Source organism: Ichthyophthirius multifiliis, assembly GCF_000220395.1.
Source record: "Ichthyophthirius multifiliis unplaced genomic scaffold scaff_1120509250139, whole genome shotgun sequence".
In the NCBI taxonomy this organism is placed as follows: Eukaryota; Ciliophora; class Oligohymenophorea; order Hymenostomatida; genus Ichthyophthirius; species Ichthyophthirius multifiliis.
The window spans coordinates 1-12,486 of NW_004087049.1; the positions used below are offsets into that span (position 1 = coordinate 1).

The window sequence follows — 12,486 nt, forward strand, 5'->3', positions numbered from 1 at the left end:
TTTTTAAGTATTTAAGTCATAAGTAGAGAATTGTAACACATTATTATTACATATAATGCAAGTGATTAATCTCCTAAAACTGCATTATCTTAAAGTTATGAATTTTAACTTAATAAGAAGCAATTAGCCAATTCAGATCTTTTAATAGAAGGAGTAAGTCTAATCCATACAGATATAGATTTTTCAATGGTACCAGACTAAAGTTTATTTTCAAATTTTTAATAAATACCAGCTGCAGGGCCATTGTAATCTAATTATATATCATCAACACCTTAAAATTCTACTTTTTAATATACTTTATTTTTAGGAACGCTATCCCATTATTAATTAAATCCATCTTCTCTATAACAGCCAGATCCTCCACAGAATACTAAATTAACAATTCTTCCTGGGAAATTTTTATATGACGGTCTTTGTCCTACAAATAAATGGTAAATATTAGAAGATTTATGTCTTATTCCATTATAATTTAAAACATTAGCTTAAGAACCTTAGAATTAACTATAAACAAATGCTTTTTATTACAAATCAGAATATCCGAAATAGATAAGACACCATTTTCCTTCTTCTGATTATTCAAAATTTAAATTTTAATTATAATTAACTTTTTTAGTATTTAAGTCATAAGTAGGGAAATGTAAAATATTATCTATTACATATAATGTTAGTGATCTATCTCCCAAATATGAATTATCATTAAATTCTTAGTTTTAACCCAAAAAGAAACAGTTAGTCCACTCAGTTCTTTTAACATAAGGAGTAAGTCTAATCCAAACCTATATAGATTTTTCTATAGTACCATCCTATAATTTGTTTTCAAATTTTTAATAAATTCCACCTGCAGGGCCATCGTTATCTAATTCAAGATCATCAACACCTTAAAATTCAACTTTTTAATATACTTTAGGAACATTATTCGTCACACTAATTATTTTATTACTGATCAAAATAGGTTAAGCTACCTATTATATTTCTTCGTGTTTAGAATAAGTTAAAGAGTCTGTTGGTTAATTTTAAAGATCTACAGATTTAGGATTCACAGCAATAGTATGTTTATTGTTTTCTTTACTTTTTTCTTTATAATCAAAATCGCTTTTTGAATTTCCGACATTAAGCAACTAATTACCTTTAAATTCAGATTCGTTTTGACCTTGAGCTAATTATAGTAGCAATATGGTTGTTAATATTGTTATAATTATTGTCTTTTTCATTAATTTTTTTTAAAGAAAATTGGTTATTTAAATTATTTTTCTTTTTTTTTTTTTAATTTTATTATATTAAATTTATAAAATTTACTTTTTTTTATATAAATAATAAAGCTTTATAATAGAAAATTAATAAAAGCAACTTTTTTGAAAAACAAATTTTGTTTTAAATAAATTATACTTTTTTTCAAAAAAAATTCTTTTATTTATTTTTATTTTTATAAATCTAGTAAATATTTTTTCTGTTTTAGACTTAAATTTTATAAAACGATATTTTAATTATTTAATAATTTGATTATATTGAAAAACGTTTCGTTTTAATAAATTTATAATTTTTTATATTTAAAAACAATATTTTTAAATATGATTTAAAAATAAAATAAAAATAAAAAAAAATATTTTAATAATAAAGTATTAATATAATAAATTTAAATATTAAAATATTTGATAATAATTGAAATTCTTTATACGATACATTAAATTTTAAATTATAATATTTTTTATAATTATTTTCATTTAAATATATATTTTTTTTTATTTAATGTTTTTAAATTAATTAAAAAAATAATTTTCATTATTTATAAAAAAATATAAATATATAATTTAATCTTTTAATATTTAAATATAAATATTATAAAATTTAAACAATAAAAAAATTCTAAATAATTAATTATTTATTTTAATAAATAATATAATTAAGATTTTAATTAATAGATTTAATTTATTTTACATTTTTAATAATTATAAAAAAAATATTATTGTATAAAATTAATATTTAAATTTATTTATTTTTTATATAAATATTTTTTTGAATAATCTTTAAATATTATAAATATATATAAATATTTTATTTTTAATTTTACATGCTAATATAAATATATTTTAAATAAATATTATTTGTTATAAATAAATGTATATAAATATTTTATATTTATTAATAATATTTATATATTAATTTATATAATTACTATTATTTTTTTATTTTATTATATTTATTTTTACATTTTTTTATTGATTTTTATATTTATAAAATTATATAATCAACATTTTTATTTTATGAAAAAAAATTATATATTAATTCTCTTTTATATTTCTAACCATTATATATAATAAATAAAATTACAAATACTAGTTCATTTTTTTATTTTAAAATAATTATTTTTTAATTTTATATTATATTTTTTTTTGAATATTAAATAAAAAAAAATTTACCATACTTATATTAATTTTTTATATAAAAAAAATTATTTATAAAATTTTATTATTTTAAAAATATATATAATAATAAAAGAAATGTATAATATTATTATTATTATTAACTTTTAAATATTAATATTTAATTTAAAATAATATTTATAATGACAATAACATATTTCATTTTATATAAATATTAATAATTTTTTTATATAAAATTAAATAAATAAATTACTCTGATTTATTTTATCTGCTCTTATACAAGATTAAATAATTTTAAAATATAAATTTCTATCAATAATAAAAACTAATATAAAAATCAGATTTTGAATAATTTAAAAAGAATAAAAACATTTATTTTGAATAAATATAAATATATTTTTTTAATATATTATGATTTTAATATAAATAAATAGTTTTAATATTAAATATGATTTCAAATAAAATATTATTAAATTTGTATTTTTTTTATAAAAATAAAAACTAAACTACTATACATATTAAAAATTTAATTTGTATATTGTATGTCTATATTTTTTTGAAAGTTAAAAGAAATAATAAAATTAAAGAATTTCATTATCTATAAATAAGAAAAAATAAAAAAGAAATAAATAAATTTATATTAATAAAATATTATGAATTAAAAATGAAATATAATAATTCTAAGAGAAAAAAATAAATTGATTAAAATATAAATTAAAAAAAGGTATACAATTTAAATAATGAATATAAATCAAACAAAATTTTATATCTAACAATCATAGTATTAAAAAAATAAAAATAAATGTATTAAAAAAATTAAAAAAGAAATATAAAATTAAAGAATTTCATTATCTATAAATAAGAAAAATAAAAAGAAATAAATAAATTTATATTAATAAAATATTATGAATTAAAAATGAAATATAATAATTCTAAGAGAAAAAATAAATTGATTAAAATATAAATTAAAAAAAGGTATACAATTTAAATAATGAATATAAATCAAACAAAATTTTATATCTAACAATCATAGTATTAAAAAAAATAAAATAAATGTATTAAAAAAAATTAAAAAAAAATATATTGAAGTTGAAAAATCATTCGTTTATAAAATTTTATAAATAGTATTTAACAAAAAAATAAATTTATTATTAAAAATTGTGAGTAAAAAAATTAAACAATAATAGGATGTTAATAATATTTAATATATTAATTTAAACAATTAGAATAATAAAAATATATAATAAATAAATATTAATAAAAAAAAAAATTTATAAAAAAATAGTTTATACAAAAAATAAGAAAAATTTGTAAAAAAATATAATAAATTAGAAAAAAAAAAATATTAATATTGATAAATAAATATAAATATATATATAATAAAAAATGAATAATGAAAAATTATAAAAAAAATAAAAAATATAAAAAAATTATAAAAAAAAATAATATATAAATATATAATTTAATGAAAAAATTAAAAATATAAATATTTATGTATTTATATTTTTTATATTTTTATATTTTTATATTTTTATATTTTTATATTTTGCTATTTAAATTCAAAGTTTTTAATTTATTTAAACTTTTTAATTTATTAACTTGATAATTTAATGTTTGAAATAAATTTTTTATTATTTACTAATATATATTGAAGTAAAACATATTTGATTATAAAAAAAAAAATATTTATTTACTTAATTATTAAATTTTAGAGCTATAAATTTATTAATTTTTATAATTATTTTATAATTATAATTCATATATAAATATGTTAATAAATAAATATATTAAATTATAGTTTTTAAAATAATGAAATGTTTAGATTTTTTATTTTAAATAAAATTAATATAAAAATTAAAAGTTTTATTAAGTTTTTTAAATCATATTTTTGGGAATATTAATTATAATTAACTATTTATTTTTTTAATATTATTTTAATATTTTTTTTTATTAATTTTTTTCATTTGTATCTTTTTTTTTATTTCTTAAAAATAATTAATATAATAAAAAAAAAATATTTCAAAAAATGGTAAATAATTATATATTAATTTGTATTAAGATTAATATAATAATTGTAATATCTAGACATAAGCATAACTTCTTGAATCATTCGAATTAGGAGAATGTATTTCATCAATAGATTTTAGTCCTTAAGGTGATTATGTAGCTATAGGTATGATAGATGAATCAGTTAAAGTTTGGTAATATAAATTAAATAAGAAAAATTCATAAAAAAATAATTAAAAATCAAAGGAAACCAGATTTCAGTTCATCAATAGAAAAATAACTTTTAAATACATTTAATGGACATATAATGGGGGTTGTAGATATTAAATTTAATCCTTCAGGAAATAGTAAAAAATATATATATATTTATAAATACATCTATATTTTTAAGTTCTTGCCGTTAGTTCATTAGATTCTTATATTCGAGTATGGAATGTTGATGAAGGTTAAAAAATTTGTGAATTTCCATGTTAACCATGTAATTATAATAATCTTATTAGAAAAAAATATAAATGAAATAAAAATTAAAAATAATTTTTAATTAAAATAAAAAAAGTGCATAATTGGAAATTAGGATTTAAAGATGAAAAAACAGTAGTAACAACAGGTGAACAAGGAAAGATAGCAGAATTTAATATAAATTCTTAATAGTAAACTAATATATATTCTACATCAGACGTATTTTAAACATCTTTGGCTTTAGTAAAAATAAAAAAATAATAAATATATATATTTATCTATTTATAATTTTATATATTTATATATTTATATATTTATATATTTATATATTTATATATTTATATATTTATATATTTATATATTTATATATTTTTTTTAATATTTAAATATTTTAATAAAATATATGAACATAGTCAAGTGATAGAAGTAAATTACTTTCTGTAGGAAATAACGAAGGGCAAATTTTTATTGTAGATTATAAAAATAATAGAAAAATAGACAAATTAAAAGTACATAATAAAAAAGTTAGATCTTTATGTTTTACATATGATGATATGTAACTTATTACTGGATCTGATGATAATTTTATTTCTCTAATCGATTTAACTAAAATGGAAACAATTTTTTCTTTTAATGGACACAAAGGAAATGTTAATTGTGTCGATTGTTGTCCAATTGATAATAAATTATTTATTACATGGTTTTTATTTAATTTTTTTTTTAAATTAATTTTTTTTTTTATTAAAACAAGTTCATATGATTAAACTATAAAATTATGGGATATTAATAAAAAAAGCTGTATTGAAACTGTTAAATTTCATTAAGATAATATTTGGGCTGTTAAATTTCATCCCCATAAGAAAATATTTGGTTCAGGTATATATTATATACTGATATAATTTTTTATATTTTTATTTATAGTATCTGAAGACGGTATATTAGCTTTCCACGAATTAAAATGAAAAAAAAGCAAATAATATTTATATATATATATATATATATATATATATATATATACATATATATATATATATATATTAATTTAATTGTAAAATTTTGATTTTATTTTTTATATTAAAAAACTTATCATACTTATTTAATTTCAAAACTAACATTAAGGTATTTCTATTAAAGTTAGGCCAAAACCAATAAAGCAATAAGGAAATATATTCCTTTTTTAAATATCTACCATCCTTTTTTATTATCGGTTATATTTTATGAAATAATATTATTTTATAATTCATTTAATAACGCATTATTTCTATATTTAAATTATTATAAAAAGACATCTATATTAACTTTTTAATTAGTTATATTTTTCATAAATTCTTTATTTTATTAATATATATTATCCAAAATATTATTTAATTCGTATTGTTTTTCTAAAAAACTCTTCTCTTATTCCTAAAAACTTTCAAAAAGTATTCTTAAACATGACAAAACAGCACATAAAAGGACTTTTAATAATTCACTTCTTTAAAAAATGGCTAATTAAGGAAAATAATTATCTATTTAATCTCCAGTTATTTAAAAATTATGATTTCTGTTTTATTTTTAGTAGTCTATATTGTCTTAGTTTTCCTCAAATTTTATCAAAATATTATAATGGAAAATAAAAGATAATATAATTATAAAAGCATTCATAAAACGAAATGTATATAATGCAAAACCGTAATTCTAGACAAAAGAAATCATAATAATTAATGTGTAAAAAGCCAATATGTTTATTAATGTTGTAAATTGTTAGATGTCTTTTGTGTTTTTATACTCCTTTTCTTTGTTCAAGTCATTAAAGTCGAATTCACCATAATAATCGTATATTTTTTAGTAGTATTCGTCGTTTAATATATTTCTAATTAGGTTTATTTTGTTAAAATCTTCATCAGTATCTGTGTTTTTGTCAGGGTGTGCTTTTGTTAATAGTAGTTTGGCCTATTTGTTCATTGTTTTGGAAGAATAGGCACGATTTGTTTCCATTATTTCAAAATAATTAGTTTCTTTTAAAAAATAAAAGTATATGAATAGATGAAATAATATTATTAAGAAGGATATTTAGATGTATTTTATAGGAAATAAAAATACTGTTTAGTCTTTTTTCTTTTTTAGGTATTGCTTTACTATTTAAGACAGAATAAAGAAATCGAATAGAATTATTATTATTAGATTAGTTATTGTTATCATTTTTTTTTATTATTTTATTTAATTGTTATTTTTATTATCTTATAATTTTTTTATTTTTTTCTATCTTCTTATATATATATAATTTTTATTTTTATTTATAATTATTTTTTATTGTTTATATTATTATTTTATTTTATTTTTTAATAAAATTAGATGATAATATATTATTTTATGATGAGTTTAATATTTATTAATAATAAAAAACTTTAATAAATAGAATATTATCTTTTTAATTATAAATTATTAAATTGATAATCTCTTTTTAAAAAATGAATATTATTTCAATAATAAAATTTTAAATTAATTTAAAAAATTATATAATTTATAATTAATATAGTTTAAAAAAAAATTATTTTATTTGATTAAAAAATATTAGTAATATTTATATATATAAAAATAAATTTTATTAATAGAACATTTATTTATTTAATAATAATTTTTATATATTATTTTTTTATTAAAAAAATAAAAAATTAAAAACTGTTTATCATAAAGAGAATAATTAATTAAAATATATATATATGTTAATATGTAATTTTTATCAAATTAAATATTTTTTTTTTTAATTTTAATTATTATATTATTTAATTTAGAAATTTAATTTACTAATTTTATGAAATATTAATTTATTTTAATAATAAACAATTTTTTTTTTTTTTATATTTCATAATAATTATAAATTATTTATACTTATTATTTTTATATTTATAAATGAATTAAAACTAATAATTATATTATAAAATCAAATAATAAATTAAAAAATATATATAATAATTGTATATTATTTAACCTCTAAAAGATTAAGATATTTTAAAATAATATATATCTAAAATAAATGAAAGAAAACAAAATTAAATAAAAATTTTGCATTAACATTAATAATAATATAATATATTAAATTTAGAATAATGATAAATATTTGAATATAAATATTAAAAATACATATTTTATTTTTATCTAAAAAAATGAAAAAAATAAATAATAAATATAAATTAAATTATTTATTTTATTTTTTTACTAGATTTTTAATATATTTTTGTTGTTTTATCATTTATTTTCTATTGTTAATATTTTTTAATTTTTTTTTTATCATATTTTTATTTTATACTCTATTATTTATATCTATTCTATCTATAAAAAACAATTATAAATTTTATTTATAATTTTCAAAGGAAAAACACAAAATAAAATAATATTAAAAAAAAAAAAAATTGTTTTTTTTTTAAAAATTAAAATTAAAACCAAATAAATATAAATTAAAACACATAAAAATAAATATATATATTTATTATATAAGATTGCATTTATTAATTACAAATAATATAAATTTTAGATATTAAAAAAAAAGAATCGATTTTCAAAATCTTTTATATTTTATTTTTTTTAATTAAAAAAAATATTTTTTTTTTTTTTATTAATTTTTTTTCATTATTCTTGCTTAATATTATTATTTTCAATTTATAATAAATCAACAATAAAGTGAGGATTATATCTACAATATTTTCTTTTTTATTATTAGGATCTATTTTTTTCTTTCAATGTTTTTTTATTTTTAAATTTCGGGAGCTTTTTCTTCTATTAATCTTATAATTTTCGAAATCAAACTATTATCTAAACATTTAGATTCTATTTTTTCAATATTTTTTAGTTATAAAGAAAAGCTTACATAGAAATGATCTCCATGCTTATCTTTTATATCTTTAGCTAAATTAAAATAAATATAAATATAAATATAATTATTAATATATATATATATATATATATTTTACAATATTTAAGTTCCTATGTTTCAGGTTCCCATGTTAAAAAGTTAATTACATCTCTTTTTTTGATTATCCTTTAATTAAATGAAATATTTTTGAGAAATTATCAATTATTTTCGATTTTTTTTATTCTTATAAAACTTAATCATTTTCAAAAATTTAAGTTAATTTTTAAAATTGGTTAATTTTTTAGTTTGTTTCTTAAACAAATTATTGTGTAGAATTTATTATTTATTAATATTATTGTAAAAAAAGATTGCTTTGATAAATTTGAATGTTTTTATTAAATATTTAGCCTATAAAATTTAAAGAGTCTATTAGTTTATTCATTCTTTCTTATGTTTATTTTAAATCTTCAATAATTTTTTCTATTTGTTTTATATTTATTTGCTAATAAGATGTATCTTAGGTTTCTGGGTTCGGACTTTCGATTAATTTAGAAATCATGTTTTGATTGTTTGTAGAATTATTTAAAAATTAGAATAAATAGTTAGTGTTTTGTATTCCTTAATTAGGATTTAGAATATTTAATTATTATAATTTAAATAATTATTCCATTTAAATTAATAAATTTTGTAAAGAATTAGGATTATTGATTAATAAAGGAATATTTGAGAGACAATTTTATTATTAAATTTCTTCTTTTTATAACATTTTTTTTGTTATGTTTTGTATTTTTGTTTTTAAGATTTTTTTATTAAATTAAATATAAGTATTTTATAATTTTTGTTATTTTTTATTTTAGAATCAAAAATATTATATAAATTTCTATTACTAATTTTTTATTTTTGTCTTTTTTTTTTTAATAATATGTATTATCAAAGCAAGAATACAAATTTAGAAAAAAAAAAAAAAAAAAAAAATTAATTTGCTTTTAGCGTTTTTATTTTAAAATACTTTTTATGATACAAATTAATTTTTTATTCTTGTAAAATGGAATATTAATTTTTATTATTTTAAGGAAATATAGATTAATAAAATAATGATCTTTAAAAAAAAATAATGAATTGAATAATATTTAAAAGTAAAAAAATATATTTTTATATAAATTCATTTTTAGATTATATTTTTTAGATCTAAAAAAAATGGTTTTAATTTATAAATAAATTATAATATATTAAATTTAAAATATTAACTTATGTTTATTTATTTTTTCTAAAATATAATGAGAATATAGAATATAAATCTGAAATAAATTTAAACTAAAACACAATATAAATAATATCTTATATTAATTTATGTAAAGTATATATTTATAAATACATATTTATTTTGTTTTATTTAAAAAATATTAATTTAATTATCAAAATAAACAAATTAATATAATATATAAAAAAATAAGTATTTAATATTTTTATTATAAATTATTATATTTTTTTGATTAAATTATATATATATAAAAAATATATAATTAAAATCTAAAATAAAATTTAAATTTATATATATAAGTATATTTATGAAATTTATTATAATATATTTAAATACTAATTTATTAAAAAATAAACGAAAACCAATATCATTTATATTTAAAAATAAAAATATTAATTAAATTGTATTGAAATAATATTATAAAAAAATAATAATAATATTTAATATATAAATAAATAAAATTTATCAATGATCTTTATCTTAAATGTCTTAAAAATTACTTTAAAATAATAAAAACTATTCCGGAATGAATGTATTTAAAATAATTTTATCCAAAAGTACAGTTTATTAATATATTTTTAACAAAGTTGCATATAAAATTAGAAATTTTCTATCAAATTATAAATAATCATATTAAAACTATAAAAAGACTATAATTTTTCTTATAAAAAAATCATAATTTTTATTTTTATAAAATTCCATTTTTATTTCTTGTAAAATTTCTTCGAAAATTTAAACATTAAAATTATTTTCTTTCAAAAATTAATTTATATTTTTTTCTTAAAAAAATCCATTTTCTATACACATTAATGAAAATCTATAAATACTCATTCTTTTAGATTATAATCCATTAATATTAAATAAAAGATCACATTCCTATATGAATAATTTACTAATATTTTAATTACTTTAAGCCCCTTCTATTGAATAATAAATATATAAAAATTCTTTTTCGGAAATAAATCCGTAATTATTTAAATCTATGCAGCTAAAAATTTCGAAAAAAGGTTTGCAGAAATTTTTTTTTTTAATTAATAATTTTAAAAAGAATTAAGACTAATATCTAAAAAAGTATCTAAATTTATTAAAAGCTTATTTTATTAATTATTTTAATTTGATAATTTAAAATTTTAAAACTACTTTTCTTATTATGATGCTTCTTAAAGAGAAATATGTGAACATATATTTAATTAAAAAACCTCAAAAGCCTTATTATAGGATATTAAAACCCTTTCTTCAAAATTTTAAAGGACATTAATTTCATCCATTTATTTTAATAAGTCTAATATAAAAGAAATATCTTGTGAATCTAGATTTCCTATTATTATATTATAATACATTTTAGCTCTAAGGTGAAGTGGCTTATAATATTAAAGAGCTTTGAGGTTTTTATAATATTTTTTAAGTGTATTTTAGCTATATCCTATTTTAAATAATATTTAAAAATATTAAATAATTTTAATTTATTATTATTTTAATTTACCATAATTATTAATAAGATTTTCAAAAACAAATAAATGAAAAAAAATTATTTTAGATTTGTAAATTTTTATAAAATCTAAAAATAATTAACCAAAAAATTTTAAAATATAAATAATAGAAATATCTTCTGAAAATAAATTATCTTCTGATTTTTAAATTTTTTCGAGAATTTAATTGGCTGTTTAAAAATACTTGTTTTACTAAGAAATAACATATAAACCTCTATATTTAAAATAAATATTATTGTTTATTTATAATTTTCCAATTTTAAAAAATAATAAATTAAGTTATAATTAAAATTATAGTTATAGTTATTATTATTATTAGTATTATAATTATAATGATTTCTATTATTATTATTATTATTATTATTATTATTATTATTATTATTATTATTATATTTATTTTTCTTTTTTTCTTTCTTTATCTACTATTTCTTCTTTTTATATTATTTTATCTTATTTTTATTCCTTTAATTTTAGATTATTTATATCTATTTAACTATTTTTTTTTTTTTTTAGAATACTTTTTTCATTATTATCAAAAATAATTTCATCTAATTCATAATTTTACTATTATAATTTAGTAAAGTTTTTGACAATTTTTATATTTTAAATTAATTAATTAGCCGCTCTTTAAAAATGTTTTTTTAAATTTGTATCATTAATAAGTTATTAAGAAGTAGATCTTATTTTTTCTATTTAATCATTATTATTATTATTATTATTATTATTATTATTATTATTATTTTTTTCATTATTTTTTATTATATTAGATAAATTATTTTTTTTTAGACTTTCTCTTTTCGAATTTTATTTCTATATTTTTTATATATTTTCTTTATTTTCACTAAAATAATTTAAAATTTCTATATAAAGATTTATTTTTTATTAATTATCTTCTAAATCTATTTTGTTTTCTTTTTATTTTATTAATTTTTTTTTTTATTTGGTTTCCTATATATTATTTTTCTATTCTAAAATTTATAAAAAGTCTAATATTTTATTTATATTTCCCTCAAAATAACTGAAAGTTTATTTAAAGTCTTATTTAGAAAACTCACT

The 12,486-nt window shown here is 13.2% G+C and overlaps 2 protein-coding genes across 2 annotated transcripts, besides 34 other annotated features; one reads left to right on the top strand and one right to left on the bottom strand. All coding sequences in view use genetic code 6, as the record gives it.

The window, feature by feature from the left end:
- Positions 1–1,211, bottom strand: IMG5_050440 (induced during granule regeneration 1 precursor, putative; the record flags this gene model as incomplete). The annotated part of the gene is made up of 1 exon (XM_004037459.1): positions 1–1,211. A coding segment is annotated over one exon (1,211 nt), but the record flags the coding sequence as incomplete, so codon positions are not given.
- A 363-nt stretch (positions 1,212–1,574) lies between these two features.
- Positions 1,575–1,603: a microsatellite.
- Positions 1,604–2,130: 527 nt separating this feature from the next.
- Positions 2,131–2,177: a microsatellite.
- Positions 2,161–2,205: a microsatellite.
- Positions 2,176–2,231: a microsatellite.
- A 110-nt stretch (positions 2,232–2,341) lies between these two features.
- Positions 2,342–2,391: a microsatellite.
- Positions 2,392–2,765: 374 nt separating this feature from the next.
- Positions 2,766–2,836: a microsatellite.
- A 110-nt stretch (positions 2,837–2,946) lies between these two features.
- Positions 2,947–3,464: a microsatellite.
- Positions 2,982–3,015: a microsatellite.
- Positions 3,414–3,459: a microsatellite.
- Positions 3,415–3,466: a microsatellite.
- Positions 3,467–3,613: 147 nt separating this feature from the next.
- Positions 3,614–3,663: a microsatellite.
- Positions 3,614–3,679: a microsatellite.
- Positions 3,642–3,681: a microsatellite.
- Positions 3,682–3,693: 12 nt separating this feature from the next.
- Positions 3,694–3,749: a microsatellite.
- Positions 3,738–3,841: a microsatellite.
- Positions 3,778–3,827: a microsatellite.
- Positions 3,785–3,823: a microsatellite.
- Positions 3,842–3,878: 37 nt separating the features above from the next.
- Positions 3,879–3,929: a microsatellite.
- Positions 3,886–3,936: a microsatellite.
- Positions 3,937–4,297: 361 nt separating this feature from the next.
- Positions 4,298–4,328: a microsatellite.
- Positions 4,298–4,339: a microsatellite.
- A 356-nt stretch (positions 4,340–4,695) lies between these two features.
- On the top strand, positions 4,696–5,809 carry IMG5_050450 (WD repeat protein; the record flags this gene model as incomplete). Its single annotated transcript, XM_004037460.1, has 6 exons — positions 4,696–4,735; positions 4,780–4,866; positions 4,945–5,090; positions 5,261–5,547; positions 5,599–5,723; positions 5,769–5,809. 6 exons carry the CDS (start codon positions 4,696–4,698, stop codon positions 5,807–5,809), a joined length of 726 nt encoding a protein of 241 aa, XP_004037508.1.
- Positions 5,115–5,239: a microsatellite.
- Positions 5,549–5,592: a microsatellite.
- A 14-nt stretch (positions 5,810–5,823) lies between the features above and the next one.
- Positions 5,824–5,885: a microsatellite.
- Positions 5,886–7,096: 1,211 nt separating this feature from the next.
- Positions 7,097–7,163: a microsatellite.
- Positions 7,111–7,169: a microsatellite.
- A 405-nt stretch (positions 7,170–7,574) lies between these two features.
- Positions 7,575–7,619: a microsatellite.
- A 641-nt stretch (positions 7,620–8,260) lies between these two features.
- Positions 8,261–8,305: a microsatellite.
- Positions 8,306–8,733: 428 nt separating this feature from the next.
- Positions 8,734–8,792: a microsatellite.
- Positions 8,793–10,133: 1,341 nt separating this feature from the next.
- Positions 10,134–10,187: a microsatellite.
- Positions 10,140–10,187: a microsatellite.
- Positions 10,188–10,618: 431 nt separating this feature from the next.
- Positions 10,619–10,661: a microsatellite.
- A 1,072-nt stretch (positions 10,662–11,733) lies between these two features.
- Positions 11,734–11,821: a microsatellite.
- Positions 11,822–12,129: 308 nt separating this feature from the next.
- Positions 12,130–12,196: a microsatellite.
- Positions 12,197–12,486: the final 290 nt, after the last annotated feature.